This window comes from Syngnathoides biaculeatus, chromosome 8, assembly GCF_019802595.1.
Source record: "Syngnathoides biaculeatus isolate LvHL_M chromosome 8, ASM1980259v1, whole genome shotgun sequence".
In the NCBI taxonomy this organism is placed as follows: Eukaryota; Metazoa; Chordata; class Actinopteri; order Syngnathiformes; family Syngnathidae; genus Syngnathoides; species Syngnathoides biaculeatus.
Window position 1 is genome coordinate 31,880,855 of NC_084647.1, and position 25,980 is coordinate 31,906,834.

The following is a 25,980-nucleotide window of genomic DNA, read 5'->3' on the forward strand; positions in this document are numbered from 1 at the left end:
AGAGAGAAAGAGAGAGTATTAGGATTACAATTCAGGAAGAGGACTCAACTGACAGCAAGAGAGAGTGAGAGAGAGAGAGAGAGAGAGAGAGAGAGAGAGAGAGAGAGAGAGAGAGAGAGAGAGGAGAGAGAGAGAGAGAGAGAGAGAGAAAGAAAGAGAGAGAGAGAGAGAGAGAGAGAATCTACCCTGCTATAACAGAACACACTACACTCGGTGGTTGGATTGAGCGGGAGTTCTCTTGGGGCTTCACAGGAGATGCTGCCGGACCAGCCTCTCAGCTTTGTCTCCTTGTAAGTCCTCTAATGTTTGTCTTGAAGTACTACTACAATACAACTACTACCGCTCTTTGTTTCTGTGCGCTCTGAAATGCAGTCGAACGATTGGGTTTTGCAGTTAACGATTGAAACCTTGTATGCTTGAAAACTCATTCATATTTGGACTGTGCGCATATCCACTCACAAAAGTACAGTACAGTCTATAAAAAGCCAGACGTGGTTAGGATTTTCCCAAAATTACTAATATCCAGCAATTTTCTGAGCTGCTTATCCTCAAAAGGGTCATGGGAGTGCTGGAGCCTATCCAAGCTATCTTCAAGCAGGAGGCGAGGAACACCCTGAATTGATGACAGCCAATCTCAGGACATAGAAAAAAAAAAAAAAACCACCCATCCGCACTCACAATCACTCCAAAGCGTAATTTAGGTAGTATTATTATACTGTAAGTATTTCCAACTTCTCATTTAAAAAAAAAAAAAGTGGTGGTTTTTGGAAACTTGTTCTGAAATCTTTTATAGTTTATTAGATTCAATTTCAACTTTAAGGCCGCTGTCCATTTAAACAGTACAATTTCAAATGAGGCGCCACGGTGGGTCAGCTGTTAAGTGATGGCCTCACACTACATGACAACAGGCCTGTTGCCTTGACATCTGTGGTCATGAAGTCCTTTGAACACCTTTTGCTGGACCACCTCAAGAGTATCGCAGGTCCCGAGCTGGACTCACTGCAGTTTGCCTATCGAGCGAACAGGTTTATGGATGATGACATCAACATGGGTCTGCACTTCATCTTTGAACATCTTGACAGCGGGGATACCTATGAGAGGATCCTGTTCATGGACTTCAGATCTGCATTTAACACAATCCCTGATCTCCTCTCCTCCAAACTTCTCCAGCTCAGCGTCTCGCCTGCCATCTCCCGGTGGATGTACAACATCCTGACGGGCAGGACATATCAGGTGAGGCTGGGGGACACCACCTCATCCACGCGCACTATCAGCACCAGGGCAACCCTCCGTTGTGTCCCCTCCCTGGTGCTCTTCTCTTTCGACACAAACAACTGTACCTCAATGCACCCGGCTGTCAAACTCCTGAAGTTCGCAGATAACACAGCAGTCATCAGGTTCTTCAAAGATGGTGTTGAGTATGTGTATCGACAGGAAGGCCAGAGGCTGGAACTTTGGTGTGGCCCACACAACCTGGAGCTGAAGATTTTAAAGACTGTAGATATGATTGTGGACTTTAGAAGTCATCCTTCACCACAGCTGCCCCTCACGCTGTGCAACTGTCTTGTGTCAACCGTTGAGACCTTCAAGTTATTTTGTCATAGTTTGAAATCATGCATGGCATGGAAGGTTCCCCTGCTTAAACCAGCACATGTCAAGGCCCGTGTTAACTTTGCCAATGACCATTTGGATGATACAAGGAGCTTCGGTGGCGGCGAAGGCCTTCAGCCTAGCTTCGCCGTCCAGGGCTAACGGCCTCCACCATTGCCAAAGCTTGGCTCGCGGGCCGCTGCCAGCCCGAAGCTCCGGGGGCCTTTGTTTACGCACTTATGTCCCGCGCATAGGCCTCCGAGTAGTCAGACTCCAGGTCATTCTACCCGAAGGACCATCCAAATATTCAACATTTACAGCCACAGGTTCAAATCTGTCGTCATATGCCGCTTGTTTAGCCTTTGCGACATCTTCCTTTGCCCTACGTCGCATGTCAATGTATTACTTTCTTTCCTAGTATGACTTCCTGTATTTTGGGGTTCCACCACCAAGTCTCCTTCTCCTGTTTCCTACCAGAAGACACACCAAGTACTCTCTGCCTGTCTCTCTGATCACCTTGGCTGTAGTAGTCCAGTCTTCCGGGAACTTCTGCTGTCCATCGAGAGCCTGTCTCACCTCTTTCCAAAAGGCTGCACAACATTCTTCCTTTCTCAGCTTCAGCTCATGGTTCTCTGCTCTACCTTTGTCTTCTTCATCTTCCCAGACACCACCAGAGTCATCCTACACCCCACCATCATAGGCTGTCGAGCTACACTCTCCCCTAACACTATCTTACAGTCAGAAACTTCATTCATATTACATCGTCTCCACAAAATACAATACAATCCACCTGTGTGCTTCTACCTCCACCCCTGTAGGTCACTATATCTTCCTGCCTCTTCTGGAAAAGAAGAGTTCACTACTGCCATTTCCATCCTTTTTGCAAAGTCCACCACCATCTGTCCCTCAAAGTTCTTTTCCTGGATGCCGTACTTACTCATCACCTCTTCGTCGCCCCTGTTTCCTTCACCAACATGTCCATTACTACGCGGACCAGTCACGACTTTCTCTGTGTGTCTGGGATGCTCAGAACTACTTCACCTAGTTCCTCACAAAATTTCTCTTTCAAATGTAGGTCACATCAGCCATAGCCACTTATTATTACATGAGACATAACACCCTCAATTTCAAATTTCAGCCTCATCACTTGATCTGATACTCTTTTCACCTCTAAGATATTCTTAGCCAGCTCTTCCTGGAAAATAACACCTACTCCATTACTCTTCCAATCTACTCCATGGTAAAATAAATTAAACCCTGCTGCTAAACTTCTACCCTTACTACCTTTCCATCTTCTCTTTTGGATGCACAATATATGAACAGTTCTCCTAATCATCATGTCAACCAAACCCTGAGCTTTTCCTGTAATAGTCTCAACATTCAAAGTCCCTACACGAAGTTGTGGGCTCTGTGCATTCCTCTTTTTCTTCTGTCGACGAATCTGGTTTCCACCTCTTCTTTTTCTTTGACCCACAGTAGCTGAATTTCCACTGACGCACTGCAGGTTAACGGTGCCAGGGGCGAGCGTTGTTAACCTGGGCCACGACTGATCCGGTACGGTATTCTCTAGATGAACGTTCATATTTGTTTGGCATTTGTTTGCCCTTCCTGACGCAACCTTCTGCATTTATATGGGCTTGGGACCGCCCTACAGATTGCACTGGCTTGTTCCCCCACAGGACTGCATTGGACTCTCTTTTACATTAGTAGTGCAAATAAAGAAGAGTTCCTGTTTTCACTGGGTTGTTCTGATAGCTTAGGATAAGACCTCGGAATCTCACTGGGTGAAGGTTTGGGCATAGGCTTTGAATTTAAGCCAAAAACTAGTTGTTAAGATCGGTTTTTTACTTTTTAAAATATTGCTATTCTTTGAGGTCAAATGAAACAAGCCCTATCTTGCATAAAAAACTAACCAGCTCTAGAAATAAAGACCTTCAGACAACGGGAAAGCATACAAAGAGCTATCTTTTGTTATCGTTTATATTTAGAAGCAAACTGATAAATTAACAATACAAGAATCAGCCTCGTGATTATTTGATTTTGTTTTCCACTCCAGGTGCATGCACAGGACATTGTGCAGAAAGCATCACTTTCTGTGGATATTACTCATCCTGTTAGTGGTCTGCATTGCCATTCAAACATTGGTCGCCCGCCAGGCCAGGTAAGATTAAATTACAAGACGGCACTATCTGAGATGTCGCTGAAAAGTATCCTTTTAAGAAATTAATGCTAAAAGAATGAAATTTGATTGTCATTGTCAAAATTTGGAACAGTTTATTTACTAGCTTTTAAGTCAAAGGATGAGAAATGTTGGTGTTGCAGCAGTGATACTTTACGTAAATTCGCAAAACCTTTCTGTCACAAAATTCAGAAAAGTTCACAGAAACATTGTGATTCTGAAAATAGGCTGGTGGCAAAATACTCAAGAGTACTTTGATATGTAGTGTTACATTTTTATGGGTGGGTAACCACTCTAGAGATCACAAAATGACAACTTAGTATTACATGCTACTTTTGAATCACTATGATTGTATTCATGTGTGCACTAATATTCCCTAATCTAAAAAAAAAGACCCCAAAAAATCAATATAAATAGAAGTCCATCCATCCATTTTCTTACCCGCTTACCCTCACAAGGGTCACAGGAGTTCTGGAGTCTATACCAGCAGACAACGGGCAGGAGGCGGGGTACACTGAACTGGTTGCCAGCCAATTGCAGGGCACATGGATACAGAAAACACAATTACATCTAGGGGCAATTTAGAGTCTCCAATTAATGTTCCATGCTTTTGGGATGTGGGAGGAGTGCCCAGAAAAACCCACGCAGATACGGCGAGAAAACGCAAACTCCACACGCGGGGCCAGGATTGAACCCGGGTTCTAAGGACTGTGAGGCCAACGCTTTACAGCTGTTCCACCATGCTCCCTATAAAAAGAAGTAATCCTGTCATTTGTGTCATCCTTCACCTGTGGCTCTTTCCACTGAATTTAGTTCTGTATTTTACTAATTCGTTATTTACATTGACCGTCATTATTGATGGTTTTTGGCTTCCAATACAAACACTTACGGTTCACGTTTACATCCAACATGTACTCTAGTTGCATCAAGATGTACCTCTTCCGTCTCTGATTTGGTACCTACTGGCTCCAGGTTTTAGTACACTTAAAATACTTAACATTCTTTATCCTCCTTGCAGCGTTGAAGAACTCACCTCGTGCTGACAGTTTCTTCATCATTGTTCCTCAACTTTTGACCCCCAGCCAGTCACGTATACTCAAGATAAATCTAAAGTTGCTCTTATCGGTTTCCTCACCGATAAAGCTCCTGTTTGGTGCCACATTGGTGAAGCAATCACTGTCCAGCTGTGCTTGCTCCACTCCATATATGCCTTGCTCAAATGAAAATGATATTCAAGCACCCATTTAAAGGCAAGGAAGCAGATTTCTGGTCACTGTACAGTGTTAGGATTTCACCTTTTTTCTTAATCTGACTCCAAAAATTAAACTTTCACAACCTCTGTCTACCGAACAACCTACCTAACAATTTGGCATGTCTGTTCTGTCAGAGAGAAGATCAGAGACCAATTGTATCAAATCACCCAAAGTTTTATTTCCAACAATAAAAACTAATACAGACGTCTAGGTCCCAGGTCCCTGACAAAAAAACGTGTGTCCTTGTGACCATCAATAGACAACACACTCATCCGGGTTGCCCAGTTATACAGAAACACATCATGAATATTCATTTTCCTAAATTAAAATGCATATTAATTGGCTGACTCCGTTCTCCTCCCATCTGGGTGTTGTGACTCATCTGCGGTGTCTATCGTCTGGTTCTTCGTCCGAAGCCTGATCGCACTTTGCAGAAGTTGTCTGTCAGTTGATGCACTCTGACTGCACTTTGCACTTTTGCACCCTCGCAGCTGCGTTACCTGTGGTTTTGTCTTTCCTGTCACACAACACTTTAACACAAACAAGTTGGCCGAAAACCTTTGCTTCATATGCAATGCTTTTTACTTTCTTTTATAACATAGCAAAGCCCCGCGCAGCATCCGCATAATATATTTCAAGCAAAAAGTATTTACATAACCCTTTAACAGGCTACAAAGAAACTTATCCGAGACCGCCATTTTGGTCCACAAATATCTGAGAAAATTAGGCCTTGTGTTGTTTACATTTTTGTTCAGTACAGTAATCCCTCAAATTGTGTTGTTAACGGGGACCAGAACCCCCACCCACCAACCCCAAACACCCCAGGAATGTTCGTGTATGTGTATCCGGGTACCAGAATGGTTAAAAAAAGTAAACAGTATTTATACTTCACATATTTGAGACTAAGATTACAACAGTACATATATTTACTTAAATGTTTAATTATAAAACCTTTGTAAACCTTTCCTGCAACAGTCACCAGACTGCAGTCGGGAAACGTAGGGGCATCGCAGCTTTGGTGGTAGGAACAATAATGATACGAAGCACCAGTTTGCTGCTCGGAAGGCTTTATTAGATCCTTTGAGCACCATCATCAACGTGTCCTCTCTTAAACACTACTCGTCCCCTGGTCGCCCTCGGTAAACTTGTAAACTGTACATGCTAGCAATTGCTCGTGCTGCGTTTCCACAAGAGGCTCGTAGAGGCTTTAAGTTCACTCACCTGCAGCATTGCCACATGATGATTGTAAACACGTTCCTTGAAGAGGTATGTGTAGGCGTCCTCTTCTAAAAAAAAAAGGCCTTTTTCATCCATGTTAAAAACTTGCTCATGGAGGTAGTCTACCTTTGCTGATGAGGTAGGAAACTTTTTTTCACGTAAATCACGACCAACACCATACAAAGGCACGTTTTGGAGGCCATATCTTTTTTGACATTTTTTTTAACCAACCTTAGCTGGCCAAAAGGCCTTGTCCTCGAGGGGGAGAATCACAATGCAGGGTCCAGCAAGGAGTAAAGTGCCCTATCTGGAGCCCTGGAGGACTTCCAATTAGATACCATAGTGCCCGTGACATTTGTGGCACAAAGTGGTTGATTACTCTTGCTAGATCCTAAAAAGGATAGAACACTCCCAAATAGCAGCCAATTCCTCCTCCTGGATCCTTAAAAGAAAAAAAGTGCCTGCGGAGTTACCGCCTCTCAGGCACCGCGGAGGAGCCTTTCACTAGGGCACAAAGCTGAGGTGGTATTGTGACTACATAATCAAAAAATTTTATCACTTAAAAAAACAAGTCATCACAAAAAAAACCCTTGGATATAGAACATATGCGGGATGCCTCACAACTTGGAAAACAAAGAAATGGGCAGGACAAGGGAAGTTCCTGTGTGAGGCTTCGATGACACATAACCAATCAGCCCACTCGTTCTCTTATTGATCAATGTTCCGCCGGGAACAAATCATGCACCTTGTTACAAAGTATTATAATTTTTTTTTATTAATAAAAACCCGTTAAGCACTGTAGCCCCAAAAAGTGAAGCGTTAAGTAGTTAGGGAACCGGGTATATTGAATTACTCTTTATCTAGACTCGAGAAGGTTAATCAACCTTTGTGTGCCTTAAGCGGTTGTTTACTAATTCACCTGCCTTTACTCGCCTTAACCCTGATCGTCAGTGTATTTATTTATATAATTTTATTTATTCAATTCAATTCGTGTATCTATCTATTTATTTATTTATTTATATATTTTGAGGTTGATGTCCAGCATAAAAGAGTCGAGGACTGTCCTGTCCAAGTGGTTTACAGTTGATCAGTAGTTTTACTCCTGCATTTTCTGCTTTACATCAACTCAGTCTGGCAGAGTGTACATAATTATGGTATCAGTCTTAGGGAGTTGCTGGCCATCATTCTTTAACTACAGGAATGGAGGCACTGGCCTGGTTGCACTGTGGTTCCCTTCCATATTTACACAGACCACAAAAATATTGCCTATATTTGTTTGGATGAAGACTTTGTATCTGTGGCTCCAGTTGTTGGAGGGTTCCAGTTGGGAGGTAAAGAGAAAAGGCTCTACACCAGTGGTCTTAAAACTCAATTCACCTCGGGGGCCACTGTGGGCACATTCTAGCTGAGGCTGGGCCGCAGCCTTGGTGCATATGTATGCAATCTAAATGAGAACTTAAAAAAAAGCGTCTTTTTTTTAAGCACATAATAAGATAACGAAGGAAGCTTGTGTGAACAAATTGTGTGCAAAACTGCTCATGAAACTCTCCATGGCAACACCACTGTAACTTTCACTCAATGAAAAATGTTTCTCTGCTTGCATCAAGCCTGGTCTCTGTCATGCCCCTGAGAGCCACAACCCCAATGTGATTGGTAGGTTCATCAGCTCCACACACAGCACTGGAAAAGCTCCATTCGTATAAAACTTCAAGGCCGCACTATTTAAGTTTCATAATATGGTGGGCACCAAAAAATATAATCTTGGGGGTCGCAAATGCCCCCGGGCTGCGACTTTGAGACCCCTGCTATACATAAAGTGCGTTAGAATTGCTGAAATGGAGAAGTGTTTATTCCCGTAGATTTACGGCTTGAGGTGGTACAATGGGGACACAGATCGAAGGTGATGTGTCATTTGGGAACCAGCCAAACTCAATTTTAGAATTCCCCAAGATTTTGGAGGCCAGGACTCAACAAGGACACAAGAGAATTCATCTCTGCCCATTCTGTCTGTGCCATTAATAAATATCATTGCCAGTAATATCATATCTTTCGTTTTGGTTTTCCTCCTCTGTTCTGGTTTTCCTCATCCGCTTCCCATATGACCGACCTTTGTCTTATATTGCCCTTGACTTTATTATCGGTCCTCCTGTCCTTTCTGCAAATCAGTTGTTATCAATGTGGTTGACTGTTTTTTCAAGGTGGCTCACTTGAATTTTCTTCCTACTTTACACACTTGCAAAAAAGTATCCTAATAAAACAGGTTTTCATGTTTCAAAACAACCACTCTGACCTGGCCTCAGGTAAGGAACCTCGTTTCGTCTCCCAGGTTCACAGAGCATTCTCCAAGACAAAGGGGGCCTCTTTGAGCCTTTATTAAAAAATCAATATCATCCTCAATCTAATGGCAAGACAATGTGAGCAAATGTAGATTTGGAAGAGGTAGATCTTTGCTCCACCCGACATCGGCACCCTTTCCAGTCCTCCTTGGGTGGAATACCCACCTCGCTCTTCTGCTGGGTTAGAGTTATGTTCCCAATCAAGAGTGCTTCTGGTTGTCAACCTCAAGCGTTTCCTACACAGGAAACTGACATCGACATTTCTGTTCCGTCAATTAACATTCACCTCCAAGCAGGCCCATGGTGTCTGGCGAGGTATCCATGTTTCCTCGTCCTGTACTCCTGCTTGCAACTATCAAGGGCAAACTACGGAAGAGGACCCAAATGCACAACTCGAGAACAAGATGAGAAGAGGGTTTAATGGCAGGCAAAGGTCAGTACACAGGCAGGCAGTCCAGAAGGCAACAGTTTCCAAATTGTGAGGCAGAAGGCAAGGACAAAGCAAAGCAAATCAAATGTCTTTATATACCACATTTCATACACAAGGGTAGCTGTAGAATGTTGGCCTCACAGTTATAAAGACTGGGGTTCAAATCCCAGCCTTGCTCGTGTGGAGTTTGCATGTTCTCCCTGTGCCTGCGTGGGATCTCTCCGGGAACTCCGGTTTCCTCCCGTATCTAAAAAACATACGTTAATTGAAGACTCTGAGTGTGATTGTGAGTGTGACTGTTGTCTGTCTCTGTGCACCCTGCGATTGGCTGGCATGCAGTTTAGGGTGTACTCCCCCTCCTGCCCGATGACTGCTGGGATTGGCTACAGCACTCCCACAACCCTTGTGAGGATAAGCGGCTTGAAAAAATGGATGGATGGCTTTCAAACAAGGTAACTCTATGTCCTTTACGTGATTAAAAGCATTTGAATATAAAGAAATAAAATGGGAAAAAATAAATAAAAATGATGCAAAAGGAAGAATAACAATACAAAAATAAATAAAAATAACCTAACGCAAATCCATCCTGCCGCCCCTAACCCTAATAATAATAATAATGCATCCATCCATTTCCTTAGCCGCTTATCCTCACGAGGGTCACGGGAGTGCTGGAGCCTATCTCAGCTGTCAACGGGCAGGAGGCGGGGTATACCCCGAATTGGTTGCCTGCCACTCACAGGGCGCATCGAGCTAAACAGCTACACTCACAATCACACCTAGGGGCAATTTAGAGTGTCCAATTAATGTTGCATTTTGTGGGATGTGGGAGGAAACCAGTGTGCCTGGAAAAAATCCACGCAGGCACGAGGAGAACATGCAAACTCCACACAGGCGGGTCCGGGATTGAACCTGGGAGCTCAGAACCGTGAGTTTAATGCTTTCTAACTGAGCCACTGTGCCGGCCAATAATAATCATCATCATCATAAAATATCCATCCATTAGTCCATCCATCTTCTACCGCTTTTCTGGGTCGGGTCACGGTGGCAACAGCTTGAGCAGGTATATCCAGACTTCCTTTCCCCAGCCACTTCTGGAGGGATCCTGAGATGTTCCCAGGACAGCCGAGAGACAATCTCTCCAGCGTGTCCTGGGTTGTTCCCGGCATCTCTTTCCAGTGGGACATACCCGGAACGCCTCACTTTGAGGTGCTGAATTTCATCCCATCCGCTTCACACTCAGCTGCAAACCGCTTAAGTGAGAGTTGGTGATCATGACTTAGTGAAGCCAACAGAACCTCATCATCTGCAAAAAGCAGAAATGCAATGCTGAGGCCACCAAACCAGACAGCCTCAATGCCTCAGCTGCAAATGAATGTTAATTACTCCTGTTATGACAAAAGAGTTGTAGTAAGTACAAATAATTGACAGCACTTCTGAAAAATCCTCCACAAATGTTCTATTGTGTCTTGGAGAGCTATAAATATTTAAAAATCTAACCTTTGAATCACCTTTATCTAAAACACAGATATTCAAAAGTAATGTAATTTCTTTTCAGTAAAACAATGACTTAAAAATAATAGCAATACCACCGCCTTTTTTCCCCATTTAACACTTATTCATAAAATTAAAATTTGCTGGTGTTGGCTCATTTATAATGCTTTTACAACTACCTTCTGTTCATTTCATTTCATTATTTAATTTAATAACAAAAAAATCCAGATCATCGGTAGTAATGATGCCATTAATCACTGCTAATTTGTTACAGAGTGACCTGATATTAACAAGAGCTCGTCTTTCTGAGGTATGTAACTGGAGATATTGGTTTGATAGTCACATTTTATCCTCACTAAGTTTGAAGTTCTACTTTCTTTGTGTCATATTTCTTTGATGAACCTTCTGTCCATAGTAATTACAGTGAAGACAAATGTCTAATCTCCATAGGGCTCTGAGTTATTCTGGAAAAGACCCAGGAGCCATCAGACCTAACATTGCATTCAGGTTAGTAGAGAGTGAAATTTGCATTCCGTTTGGCTTCAATAGGGCAGGAAGAGGTGTGGGAGATTTAAAGTGTTGGCTCATCTCACTTGTCATTTGTTCCTCCAATTGTTTGAGAACAACTAACCCCAAGACATCAATGAAATCTCGCTTCAGTACCACTGATTGCTGCTTGAGAACATCCAGGGCCCCTGTGTGTATAATTAAGATTTCACAGTTCGGTGCTAATGAGTGATCTCCAAGATTTTTGAGAGATATCAGACACTGTGTCATTAGTAAAACACAGTACTTTGGTGTTCTTCTCACTGGAAGAGCATTTGACATCCTTGATTCCACCACCAACTATTAACATTTGGGTTCCCATTTTTTCTTGTATAATTTAATTTCATACCTTTTAGTGGTGGTGGGGGATGAGTATTCCTGGCCAGGGTCTTGTAAAAGTGGCTCAAATATTTTTGTAAGTCTGATGTCAGTGTTTTGCATTGACTCATGTTCTTTTTTTTTTTTTTTCGTTCTTCGCTGTAACGATGGCCTCTTACTTGGGGTTGAGGCAGCCCAAAACCCAGACCAACCGGATTCCTCGGTAATCTGCTGGTGTTGTGTCCTCCCTTTTAGATGTCCCACATCTTTGAGCTTTGCACCCAGTAAATTTCAGGGAGAACTGTTGGAGGATCCATTATTGTTTCCACAAGCCACATCTGTCCTCGTTGTTGAGCGAAATGGCTGTCTGTTATCACATTTCTACTCACCATTTTGAGACATCGGAAGCGTGGTTAAGTACCCCGACTCTCCATTGCCATCCACATCCACTTCAAGATGGCGTATTTTCATTTCCAGGATTAACTTCCTCTGCCGTAGTCAGTGATAGTCCCCATTGGAAAATTGAGGCACCTTGATAGTTGGTCTTGTTGATAACACCAGGCTTGAGCTGATGTATGGATCCATGAGAATGATTGACAGCTCCCTTTTGACCAATCAGTGAGCGTCATTTTCTGAACTCTGCCCAAGATGCCTACAGCCTGATCCTTTACCCACAAACGAAGAGAGCGCGTGTTTACTTTAAGCCTCTGAATTGCGAGTGTACAGTCCTGCTTATATCCGATTTGGAAATGTGGTACTTTGATGCGGCTGGGGAACGTGTCATGGAGACGAGCGCTATCCAGAGAGATTACTGGGAGGATATCTGGTCCGCTTTTCCACACCAAAGCGTAATTTAGATAGATGTAAATGGTGGATTAAGGCTTGTGGCCGACCTCACAACCAGCTGAACGTATCGAAGATAAATCACCACATAGCTTTCTGTTCCAAGGTAAGTTATTCAATTATTTGGTGAAACGCCTATAGAGGAAGGAGGAAGCACTACCTGAGCCGGGCGAAACTCAAAGCTTCCAGGCGCACCTTGGCTCTGGTCTCAAGCGTTCTTATCCATGATTAAACGCATCACGTGAATACCAATATTTTGGGCCTTCATTTATGTGTACAGTACATACCTTCAGACCAATAGAGGACCACGCATACTGCCATAATTTATGTAAATTAATTATCCACTATGAACGTAGATATAATTTCGAATCGACATGTTTATTTAGCACAAAAATGCAAAACGACCCTGCTTTGCATGAACAATAGGCATCAGAAATCTTATTGCATTGGATGTCCAGCATTAGTTCATGAGGTGGTTGATTCTTTCACATGGACAGCCAACACATTGCAGAAACTTTAACTGGCATTCCCATTTTGGAAATCTTGACTTTATAGCGATATTCCGGTTGAAAGTAATTCAGGCCCTTCTGTACACTCTTTGTCAAAATTTCTGATTCCATGGGCAGAAAGGAAACAGAAAGACTATCGGGAATTTGCTCTAATGAATCGCTCATAACATGCTTCAGCCGCACTGCGTCCGCCATTTTGATCGGTAGCTTGGGGTGCATAACAACAGTATCTAAGTAGACGTGGCTTAGGTGCCCTGCCGGATCTATCCATTAACACGCCACGCTCATGTAATGATGAGAGGGTAGCCCAAAATATTAGAATATGGTAACAACTGACCATCAACAAAAACAAAAAAAAACTACAGTCCCGCAGGTTTAAAAGTATTCAGAAGTTGTTGCTTCTAAATATTTTAGAAGAAAACCCATCTTATTGGGAAGAAAAATGTAAACAGAGGCAAAGCAAGGAGAGCAAGGACAAAAACGTGTCTGCAGTGTGCAAGAGTGAGAGAGTAAGGGTCAACAACACAATGCAAGGTCAGATTACTATGAGTCAAAAACGTGGAACAAGGACTGTAGGCACAGGACAACGAGGTACAACGAACTAGCAATGAACAACACGAGGCACAAGGTACATATGCACAGCATAATTAATACAGAAAAGGAACAGGTGGGGACGGTGCTCCCAGGGAATGATCACGGCCATGATAGCAACAAGGAAAAAGCCTAAAGCCACAGGTTTCCATTTCCTTCCTAGTGTCCTGGATAAGAGGTTTGGTTCTCCCCACACGGGACTTATATTTGGGTAGAGTGAGGAAGATGGAATACCCAGGATTTATTAGGCCATTCAAAATAGACTTGGTCAACTCTAGTGCCATGAAACTCAGGCTTCTGCCTTCCCTGAAAATCCAGCAGGTGTTTAATGTTTTCAAGTTCAAGTCAATCACTAGTTCTCTGGTAGCACCTTATCTTACACATTTGATTCATGGTCAGCCAACCAACGCCATGAGGTTAGTTTAAGCACAATGGTGGGTGGCGTCTTACGCGCTGCACAGGTTAACACTGAGAATCACATGGGTTTATAGGCGCATAGAAAGAGGTATACAGAATACATGGGCTTGTTGCATTATTTTCTACCATTGTCCCTCACATACTTATATATATTATTGAAGCTGTTTCCACATATGTGTCTTGAATCTGGCTGGTCGTGCCTAACGTTTGTCCATTTCTGAATGTCAGTACTTCTCTGATTCATGTTGTCTAGAGTTGGTGTTCTTGTGTGGTTTCAACTGGATGGATATATTGCTGTTATTTGTGTCTTCCATCTATTTGAGCTGAGCTCTTTGTTGCACTACTTGGTAATTTACGTCTAACATTTGTATTTTTCTATTTACTTTTGGTAGTTTTCAGTTTACTTTTCCCCATATTGACTGCACACCTTTAATTTGAATGAATTTGATTTGAATGGTCTATTTTTCCAGAATCTGCTTTGGGATGCAACCTGATTGATGTTTTTGAGACACTATTAAAGGGTTTAGCAGGTACATGTATAGGAACCACAAATGATACAAGTTTCAGGGTCTGAATAATTTTCATGATTATTTCATGTTCTCCCTGTGCCTACGTGGGTTTTCTCCGGGCACTCCGATTTCCCCCCACATCCCAAACGCATGCATTAATTGGACACTCTAAATTGCCCCGAGGTGTGATTGTGAGTGTGACTGTTTGTCTCTATGTGCCCTGCAATTGGCTGACAAACAATTCAGCGTGTATCCTTTCTTCTGCCCGTTGACAGCTTTGTGCAAGACTGGTGACCAGTTCATGGTGTAGTCTGCCTTTCAACTGAAGTTAGCTGGGATAGGCTCCAGGGCTCCTACAACCCCTTGTGAGGATATGTGGCTTGGAAATGGATAGATGGAGTTCTGTGTGTTATTCACAAGCTTACAAGTTTTATCCTGAATTTATTTTAACGTTAACTGAGTTTACATTTTAGGTTACACTGAGCAGTAAACATGCCTCACATAAATATACAGTATTGTAGAGACCAAGACAAAGTATGATGTTCATTGGTTCAACCATATTTTTTGTTGCTTGTAATAATTGTATTACCTGATTACCAGCTAATCACAGAGCACATATAGACAAACAAAAAGAGAAAATAAAACAAATTAATTAACTGTTTGCGATTTCCACATAATCTATCAGAAAAAGCTTTCTGTAAAGAAAATGTGAATTTGATAATTTTTCAGTTTTGAATTCAAAATATGCTATACTGCATTATTTTGATCACATGAGATGGTATACAGCTGTTATGGAATATCAGATATTTTCCACCACTCTTACTGCATGTGATTTCTTTCAGGCTCCCACATGTGAAATTCGGTGCTGGCAATGAACACATGTTCCCGCCTCTGCAAAATGTCTGGGCAGGCCTCCATATTCAGTCGACACTGGCAGAAATGCAGGATTTTGTATCAGGACACACAGAAAAAAATGCAATGCTTCATTATCAGACTGAGCAAAATGGAAAACCAGAAACTGATATCCAGTCAGAATTTGTGGACACAAACATCTTCCATTCTACAGGTTCTCAGACCAAAGATGTTTTACCAGGAAAGTTTTTGCCACTGAATGATCAAAACAAACTGACAACTCGACATGCAGTTTCTTTCGTTCCAGAGAGTGACGCAAATATTTTCTTAGCTGGCAATTACAGTAATCATCCCAACACCTCCTCTTCATCAAATGCAGTCATAGAAAACAATACAACTGTTATTACGGAAAGGAACTGTCTGCCCTGTTCTCACATTGTATTCCTGAAGACACACAAGACTGCAAGCAGCACAATTCTAAACATCCTTTACCGCTATGGGGAAAGTCGAAACTTGACCTTTGCACTTCCCCGAAACAAACAAAAACAGCTGTTTTACCCTCTCTTCTTTGCTTCACATTTTGTGGAAGGTTTCAGCGGCAGAAAGGTGAAGGAGTTCCATATCATGTGCAATCACATGAGGTTTAGAAAAGCTGAGGTGAGTGTGTAGTCACAAATAGACTTCCATCTAGAATCACATTTGAGGGGGATAATGTGTCAAATAGCCTTTATATCTGTCTAGCCACAGTGATAGATGTCGTTTACCTAAAAAGACTCAGAGCATTTGGTGTGTTCTGAAAATGTGCTGTGTTAAAAGCATCAACAGCTTTTGCATTTGGGTTACTTGTGTATCGGGATGCATGGCTAATTGTCATCCAGACCAATCCCATTGGGTCATTGCAGGTGTGAATGGTTTTTGTGGCAGATTGGCAGCTAATCCAGTTTCCGCATGGCCCTTAAATGAATAAGCAATAATAATAACAATAAAAATGGCTGGATTGATGCAGTTAAATTTGATTTGACCATTTATTGGTTGTGGTGACATATTCAATTAAAATACCATGCAGTAAGACTGATTATAGAAAGATTTATTTGAGATATTTTCTTGTGCAACATTGCAGTGACTGGTGTACAGTTCAGCATATGGATTCACTGTATTTTTAAAATGTCTTCTAATAGCAATGCTGTTTACATTTTTAGATTTTTCTCATGCAGGCATTTAGAGAGCTTTTATTAGCTCACCACTGCCACATTTGTCTCAGAGACAATGCAGTACTTCTTCATCTTCTTTAACTTTCATCTTGGATGAACGCATATCCACAGTTTTTATGAAATACTTAACTCCTGACATTTTCAGGTCTGAGTGCTTTCCAATTATGAACAGGAATTTAAATCTGAAATAATCTTATTGGCCAAAATTTCAGTTAACTAATTTTTTTGAGAAGTCTCACGAAAACCATGGACAGTATTATTTTTGTTGGGGACAAAAACTGCAATCCACAAAGATTTTGTTATTATTCTTATTATTATTCCCTAAACCACCACAAGAGGAGCTGACACAATGCTGTGTCACCCTGTCAGCTTCTCTAATGCTTATAAGGTTGCTGTATTTTTCAATATTTTATTTTTATTAACCACGGCACAATTCACAAATGGTAAAAGCATCTGCCTCACAGTTCTGATGAATGTGGTTCTGTGTGGAGTTCTCACAGTGGTTGTGTGGGCTTTCTCTGGACACTCCAGTTTCCTCTCAGATCCCAAAAACGTGCACAGTAGGTTAATTGAAGATTAGTAGATGTGAATGCAAATGGTTGTTTATTTATGTGTGCCCTGCAATTGCCTGGTAAACAGTTAAGGGGGGCACCCCGCCTCCTGCCTGAAGAGAGCTAGGATAGGCTCCAGTGCTCCTCGCGACCCTCGTGACAATAAGCGGGTCAGAAAATGGATGGAGAAATGGATTTTTCATGAAAACCCAATTCATTTCGTCCGGTGGCCCAGTTGCAGGAAATTATACACATGCTAAGTGATGAACGGAGTACGGCTGGCTAAAGCTCCCCCAAAATATTTACTTTCCATTTCTGTAACATAAATAAGTCTGAATAATTCCTGTGTAAACAAAAATAAAAATTGTCACAAATGAACAACACCTCTTTTTGACAAGACGTAAGCTGCCAGCCGCTGTGTGAGTGGTCACGTATGCGACCAGGCACTCTTCTTGTCCCTACTGATCTTTTACTGATTGTGTTTATCTTTATCAAAATCAAATTTAATGGCGAAGTATATAACAACACACAAAGAATTTGTCTCTGATATTCGGTGCTGCCCTGTACAACATTCATGTTGAGTACTGAGAAGAACGACAAACAAGAACGAAGAACAATAAACATTCAGTTAATAGAAAACTATTCCTTGTAGGATTCACAGTTTTGCAAAGATGCTGAGTCTTTTTAGAGAAGGTAAAGTGCGTTAACGCAGACATTATGTTAAGTGTATACAGAGTGGCCTTACCTGTTCGCGGTTCACCGTTATAGTCCAGTGCAATGAGAATTGCAAAGGGAGCAGTGACTAATCATGCGATAGTCTACAGCAGGGGTGGGCAACCAATCAGAGATGAGGAGCCATATTTTTTTGTGTTACGGCAAAGAACCACATCTTAGATATGGATGTAATTCCCTCCTCACACACATACCTTTGCTCAGCCATATTCACACCAATATGATAACGAGAAAAATCGACTCCTACCGAGTCCAAGACCACAAGCCAGTAATTTTAAAAAGTAAAATTTGTGAGCTCTTTCTCACAGAGACAAAAATAACTAGTTCAAGTATGTCTTATATGTCACAACTCCCATCTAATGCAACGTTAAAATACTCACATGGTTCGAGATCTGAGTGCAACTATGAATAAGGAGCCCTGCTAATGTCCAATACTCTCTGTTCAATAATGTGGCGGGACAGTTGAAGGGCTGATATCAAGATTTTTGTATTCGTGACACAAGATTTCAGTGACATCACTGGGGCATTTTTTAATAGGTTTTTGGCCCTTCCAGTGTTCCAAGTCACTTGATGGGAATCAAGCATTCGTCTTTGGGTGTTTCATTTTTTTTAAACTGCATCTGCTTTTCTGTGTGATTTTTCAAAGTGTCTTTTCAAAATTTTCAAAATTCCAGGTCGCTCACCCGCTCTGGTCCACATTTTATATAATATATATATATATATATTATATATATATATATATGGAGGCCCTGTAGCTCAGTGGTTAGAGCATTGGTTTGGTAAACCAGGGTGTCAGGTTCACCAATCAGACATTCATTAAACAGGACAAAAAAGGAAGCAAAGACACTAGTCTCAGGAACTGTCTCGTACAATTCATCACTGCACTCTCTGATTATCCTCTCCTCAGCACCTCTATTTATTTAGTTTTAAGACGCCCCTTATTTACATGGATGTTACAAAAAGGAGACGACAAGCAAAACAGTTTGAAACAAAGTGTACATGTTTGTTCATGTGCGTGTGTGTGAGATTGCTGAATACATGTGTGGTCATCATTTCTTTAACAGGCAGGAGTTCTAACAGTTCTGATTATTAGATGTTTTTGTTCTTGCTATCGCCTGCTAGGACGCTGCCACGTTATCTAGGGCCGAGCAAAGCATTTCTTTATTGGAAGCAAATGTATGATAATTATGATCACAATTATTCCTACACAGGGGTTGTGGGTTCGTATCCCACCGGCGTCTCCATCTCCCTGACAAGGGTTGGGTCAGGAAGCGCATCCGGTGTAAAACTTGTCCCAGACAAACATGTGCGTTCATCTGAGATGACACACTGTGGCAACCCCGAAAGGGACAAGCCGAAAGAAACTTACTTTATATAAATAAATAAAATATATATATATATATATATACACACATATATGACATATATAAAAATATAGACAAATAATGAAATTATTCCCTGGTATTTTGAGAGCGACATGGACAAATTATTTTCTCCAAAAATGACCAACCAATTGGGAAACTTTGAGCTATTTTCATTCAATGCGAAAGCCACTTTTAACAGTTTTAATAAAATACCGTGTTAACCTTTCCTGCTGCAGTCATGTGACCATGGTCGAAAGGTGCAGGGTAGGACTGCTGTTTTTTTGGGGACCGGTATGATAGTGGAGTGTTTGAAGCTGGTTGGTACTTCATACAGTTCTGAGACTTGTAAAGGGTATGGAAAGTCTTCAATGCACCTTTTGCTAATATACAGTTTTTTTTATGCTGAATTCGAATCTGAAGTCTTTTATGAAGAAAACATTTTTATTTTTCGATTATTGGCAAAAAAATTATTACACATTGTAAGAACGACGATGACTTTTCCAATAGTTCGAGCAATGAACACGATTCTGAAGCGTGCCGCGAAGACAGTGAAGAATGTGAGCGTTACAAAGGCGTAAAAGGTTATCAATTTCAGCCAGTGAGACAGCACACAGACGAAATAAATGAATAAAGATGAAATAGCTGGCCATGAAGAAAGTGCCGAGCGCGCAGGGAGCAGGATATGCCTCGTGCTGGAAACAAAGACTGGTAAGCATTTGTGAAGTTCTTGTTTGGTTTAGTTAGTCATAAACTGATAAATAGTAAAGGCTTCGATATCCTGAACGTAACGCAGTTTTCGGTCTTGTTTTAAAATCATGCAAATCCTGTGTATTTTGTAAATCAGTACGGGACAACCTGACAACCGTGACAACTATTTTGCGTGTACACGGCTTGTTTATTATTGCACAAAAACACACAGAAGCTGATAACATGGTCCACAGTCTAAATTGGTATATTTTCACAAATAAGGATTTTAATGAACGAAATCCGTTTAAAATTTTGTCACGTTAATTTGAGAGCAATAGCTGTTCAAAACTTGCTTCATCAAAAATATAATTTCATGTGATAAACTGATGCCATAAACAGACAGTACCCAGACCCATCCAAACCACATTTTAGTCACAATTTTCCCAAGATGTCATGAGCAAAACCGCATAACTTCATACTGAAAGCTATAAACCAGTATCTTGTGGTTTTGTTTGGGCACAAAATGCTTAAAATACAAATGTAAATTAGATGGATGGTTCTGTTTACTGGTATGGGTGTTTGAGCTGTAGAGGTTTGTGAATTTGAACAGATTTTTATTTATTATTGTTTTATTGTATCCACAGGTGTGCATGTAAATGCTGCATACCGATGCAAACAACAGAAGAAGTTTTTCTTGCCATGAGGGTCAACAAATTCACCAGAAAATTATAGATTATCCAGGCTATCCGCAGTGCATGGTGGAGCACCAAGGATTTATTGCCAGCTGTCTGAACCCATGGGACTTGGGAGGAAACAGTAGTGCCCTGAGAAAATGGGGAGAACGTGCAAAACCCACTCACGCCGGGATTGAACATGGGTCCACAGCACTGTGAGGCCAACGCTTTCCAGCAAGCTCCACTGTGCCGCCTGTAGGAATAATTGTGATCATAATTATCATACATTTGCTTCCAATAAAGAAATGCTTTGCTCTGCCCTAGATAACGTGGCAGCCTCCTAGCAGGAGATAGCAACAACAAAAACATCTAATCATCAGAACTTTTAGAACTGCTGCCTGTTAAAGAAATGATGACCACACATGTATTCAGCAATCTCACACACACGCACATGAACAAACATGTACACTTTGTTTCAAACTGTTTTGCTTGTCGTCTCCTTTTTGTAACATCCATGTAAATAAGGGGCATCTCAAAACTAAATAAATAGAGGTGCTGAGGAGAGGATAATCAGAGAGTGCAGTGGTGAATTGTACGAGACAGTTCCTTTCCTCTCTCCTCGCGAGACTGGAACTGGTGTCTTTGCTTCCTTTTTTGTCCTGTTTAATGAATGTCTGATTGGTGAACCTGACACCAACCCATTTACATTCAGATTATTCTAAATATTTTTTTTATATTATTTTTGTTCCTGCTAGAAGCAGCATTTGTCCAATCAATATTTGTTCAAACAATGTCCCATTCTGGAAAATTGTCATGAGTATATTTTCTTATTTTCAGGTTAATGCAACATATAGCTTATCGACAGTTTATGAAATGGTGTTGGGGAATTGTTGGCAGAAATAACTGTGTGCAACTTCCATCCTGCTGTGACACCTTTCCTAATTCAGAGGGCCAAGACTACACAGGAATTAAATGGTCTACATCCCAATTTTTTTCCCTTTGTGTAAATATTGATGTATATGTTTCTACATGAAGTAAACATACACCACAGAACTAGAATCATAGCATTTTTATTGAACTGTAGGCTTATATTTTGCATAAATATTTTATATACAGTGAAGAAAGTAAGTATTTGAACACTCTGCTTTTTTGCAAGTTCTCCCACTTAGAAATTATGGAGGGGTCTGAAATTTTCATCACCACTGTGAGAGAGATAATCTAAAATGAAAAATCCAGAAATCCCAATGTATGATTTTTTTTTAATGATTAATTTGTGTGATACAGCTGCAAATAAGTATTTGAATCTCAGAAAACCAATGTTTATATTTGGTACAGTAGCCTTTCTTTGCAGTTACAGAGGTCAAACGTTTCCTGTAGTTGTTCACCAGGTTTGCACACACTGCAGGAGGGATTTTGGCCCACTCCTCCACACAGACAGGGTTCATACTCAGTCTGACCCCAAAAATTTAAGGGCTTTTTAGGGGCATTCTTCGGGGCTGACACGAAAAATTTAGGGCCAACACGGAAAAAATTTAGGGCTGACACGAAAAATTTAGGGCCATCGTGGGAAATCAAGAGTAAGGAAAAAAGACTCACCCAATGGTGCCATCAACCGTTCTTGGTTCATCAAATGTTTCAGTACCTCAGTACCTGTGACAGTGATCACCTGTCGGCCCTTGTGGTAGTTCTCATTGACATGACCATTGTCAATGTCTTCACAAAACAGTCTACAGAAAAACAAATTCTAACTACAATTGCAATTATATACACAAATGTCTTCTACTGATGTCTGTCTCAGCACCCCTACTCTAGCTCCTTGAGCCTACCCAGTGCCTCCTCTATTTGTTGCTGCAGAGGTGCCAAAGTGGCTCTCTTGTCCTTTGGTCTGCCTCTGAGTGCATTGGCCTCGATGATAAACCTCAGATTCCTCTTTTCTTCTGCTTCCTCACACAGCCTGTCAGCCTTCTCAATCAGCATAGATATGTCAGTCTCTATTTTGGCCTTTTGGCTTTGAGGCAGTAGAGATGAAAAGTGGGCAGCGATGCGAAATGTAGCCAGGTACGAAGTCTTCCTTTCCCCACAGTGGTAGTTTTTAGCAATGTCACTGTCTGGGAACATGACTGCAAACACTTTCGAATTATTTTCACAAGATTTGTAATTGTAATGGCTGCAGATCACTTTTAAAGTCCACACGATCTTTAACGAGTCCGTCTTCGTGTATTGAACTACGTTCATAAAGCCTGACTTCCGGCTGGTTGAAGTCGATGACTGGACAACTGTAGGTGCGCATGCACTGCTAGTATTACTGCCTGAAGTTGATGCTTCACTATCTTGATATTTTAGAAACAGATTTATACCAACGGAAGATGAGAGAGTCTTCGCCAAATCAGCGTGTCTCCTGTTTTTCCGGTGCGACTCCAGCGCTTTGACGCCCATCTTTTCAAGCTGGTAACTCTGCTTGCACAGATGGCAGTAAAACATGTGCCGATCTTTTGGTTCTCGACGAACCCAGCTCCCGAACTCCTTACTTTCAACCCGAGCATATTGAAAAATGCACTTCACCATGATACAAGTTGGATCGATGAAAGAACTACGCTACGTCGTAACGAAGACGAAGTGAAATGCCTACTCACGGAAACAAACAATGGAATATCGACAAGATGGCGACAAGTTGTCAACACGGTGACTTCCGTTGAAAATTTCCGGCTGTTTTGGACGCCAGACAGATCGCTATTTTTTTTTAAATAAAAGAATTTTTTTAGGGAGAATTTTGGCGGTAGAGGTCCTCCCTTTGATTTTTTTTCTTTTAATTTAAGGCCTTTTTAAGGGCTTGACCGGTTTCCGCGGATTTTTAAGGACTTTCAGGAGCCCCTAAATGCACCTTTGAAAATTTAGAGACTTTTAGGGCCGCGTGCGAACCCTGACAGATCTTCTCTCGATCAGACAAGTTTCTGGGCTGTCGCTGAAAAATACGGAGTTTCAGGTCAGGTCTCACGAATATTTCACAACTTTCGTGCATCTTTCTAGATAGCCCACACAATAACTTTGACTGTACAATGACCCATGACACACAACCAATGAAATCTATCACTGACTGCCAGCTTTAGTGCACATTGAACTTTGGTCTTCTTGAGGGTAAGTCAGATGAAGAGCAGTGAAGTGGACTTCTAATTAATCATTATTGTGACAAGTGATGTAATGTACTTCTGCGCAGTGGTGAAGCTTCCAAAGTTTCAAATCATGATGATGTATTCACAGATGCGTGTACTGCTTGCCTGCGGTGCATTTCAGGTGTGTTCTATGGCCATCACTCTTTTGCTTTTTTTCCACTGCCAAAAAAAAGCCAGAGTGAAATACACATCTCACGTTGCATCAAGCAAGAGCATTTGTTTTTCTGTGTGTGACTTTTGAATTATTTACTTTTTCTGGGAATTGAGTGAATGTGTCATGGAGTCTTAAAAACATGAAAATGATGGGGAATATTGTGATTGAAAAAAATATATTTTCATGTGCCAGGTGGCGAAGGTGATGCCTTCGGATGCATTCTATTTCTCCATCATAAGAAATCCAGTTGCCATGATGGAGTCCATCTTTATTTACTACAAGAGCATCCCAGCCTTCCACAAGACTCAAAGCCTGGATGACTTCCTAGACAACAGATTCCAAAACTACAGTTCATCAGTTCTTAACAACCATTATGCTCACAATATTATGGCATTTGACTTTGGATTTAATAACAATGTTTCTGCAGCTATTGAAGACTTTGAGGAAAGAACTAACAGGTATATTGCTGCAGTTGAACAGGACTTCCAGCTCATTCTTATTTCAGAATACTTTGAAGAGTCAATGATCTTGCTCAAACACAGCCTTTGTTGGTCTTTTGATGACGTGGTTTCATTTAAACTGAACAGCCGAAATGAACGCACGCGTCACTCACTTTTACCTATGACTGCAGAAAAAATCAAGAGGTGGAATGCTCTGGACTGGAGGATCTACACACATTTCAACAGAACATTTTGGCACAAAGTGGATACTCTTATTGGACGAGAGCAGATGAAAGTTGAAGTTGCTCATTTAAAACGGTTACAGGCTAAATTGGCTAACACTTGCTTAGCAGATGGTGGACCTGTTGATCCACTCCAGGTAAAAGAAGCTAGATTAAAGCCATTCCAGTACGGAGCAGCTGTCATACAGGGCTACAACCTCAATCCACACATAGATGCACAAACCAAAACTAAATGTGAGAGATTAATAACACCAGAACTGCAGTATACAGATAGGCTCTACACCCAGCAATTCCCTGAGTTAGCGGGTAAACACAGAAAAGGGCTGCCGTACAAAGTCAGCACTCAGAAATTATAGAATTGGCAAGAAAAGCCTTTGAAAAGGAATTCTCAAGACAGGCACAAAACTCGTCTAAACCTTTAACAGTCAAAAGACCCGAGAAAGTACTCAATGACAAACATTAAAATATTGTGTGTCTATCTATTATGTACTCTGTCAATACACTTGAACTTGACAATCATCTGTACACTTGAAACATTGCTACTGCTACACTAAACCCCACAAACCAGTTTGAGATGATATTTTGTGGCCCCCACCTTACTATGAAAGTACACTATAATGGGAGTATGGCCCTCGAGTTATATATGGATGGCACTTTTACAGTGATGTGTGTGGAGCAGACCAACCACGGTGGAGTGGATGGCTATCAGGTGTGTGACATCGACTGGGCTTGATGCAAGCAGAGAAACAATTTTTAATAGCCAAGAAGAGTTGTTTTCTTTAGATGTTTTACACACAAGTTGTAAACACCAGCATACATTCTTCATCTTATTTGGCGTAAAAAAAAAAATATGTTTGACAAGACGGAATTGTTTTTAATTTCTAATTTAAATTCCACATAAGTCCATGTGCAGCCGAGCCTCAGCCAGACTCCGCGTTCAGCGGCCCCAAGATAAATTGAGTTTCAGACCCCTGCTCTAGACTGAAGCAACCTCAAGGTTTTACAATTAAAAAAATGACAAAAATTGCCTGGGAAAAAATGTGGAAAATTGTCCAAGACTTCACATATAAATCAGGAAACTTCTGTTTGAAAGCGATTTGATTCATTTTGCATGTGTATGGATTTTCTCAATATTTTGTGACTTTTATTTTTTTCCATAAACCTTGCTTGGAAAGAACAGCCAGCCTCCAAAAGGTACAGTGAAGAAAATAAGTATTTGAACAGCCTGATATACTGTATATTGCAAGTTCTCCTATTTAGAAATCATGGAGGGATCTGAAATTTTCAGCGTAGGAGCATGTCCACTGTGAGAGAGATAATCTAAAAAGAAAAATCCAGAAATCACAATGTATGATTTTTTAACAATTTATTTGTGTGATACAGCTGCAAATAAGTATTTGAACACCTGAGAAAACCAATGTAAATATTTGGTACACTAGCCTTTGTTTGCAATTACAGAGGTCAAACGTTTCCTGTAGTTGTTAGGTTTGCACACACTGGAGGAGTGATTTTGGCAACACTGAATTTCAGCTCCCTCCAAAGATTTTCTATTGGGTTTAGGTCTGGAGACTGGCTAGGCCACGCCAGAACCTTTATATGCTTCTTACGGAGCCACTCCTTGGTTTTCCTGGCTGTGTGCTTTGAGTGATTGTCATGTTGAAAGACCCAGCCAC

At 41.3% G+C, this 25,980-nt stretch overlaps 1 protein-coding gene across 1 annotated transcript; it reads left to right on the plus strand.

Moving 5' to 3' along the window:
- The first annotated feature begins 223 nt into the window (after positions 1–223).
- Positions 224–24,931, plus strand: gal3st2 (galactose-3-O-sulfotransferase 2). Its single transcript, XM_061828458.1, has 3 exons — positions 224–290; positions 3,647–3,751; positions 23,818–24,931. The coding sequence occupies exon 3, from the start codon at positions 23,830–23,832 to the stop codon at positions 24,661–24,663; it is 834 nt and encodes a 277-aa protein (XP_061684442.1). The 5' UTR covers positions 224–290; positions 3,647–3,751; positions 23,818–23,829; the 3' UTR covers positions 24,664–24,931.
- The last annotated feature ends 1,049 nt before the right edge of the window (positions 24,932–25,980 follow it).

What these genes read in the sequence shown, in the direction of transcription:
- gal3st2 (XM_061828458.1), top strand. Translation starts at nt 23,830, where the DNA reads ATGCCTTCGGATGCATTCTATTTCTCCATCATAAGAAATCCAGTTGCC.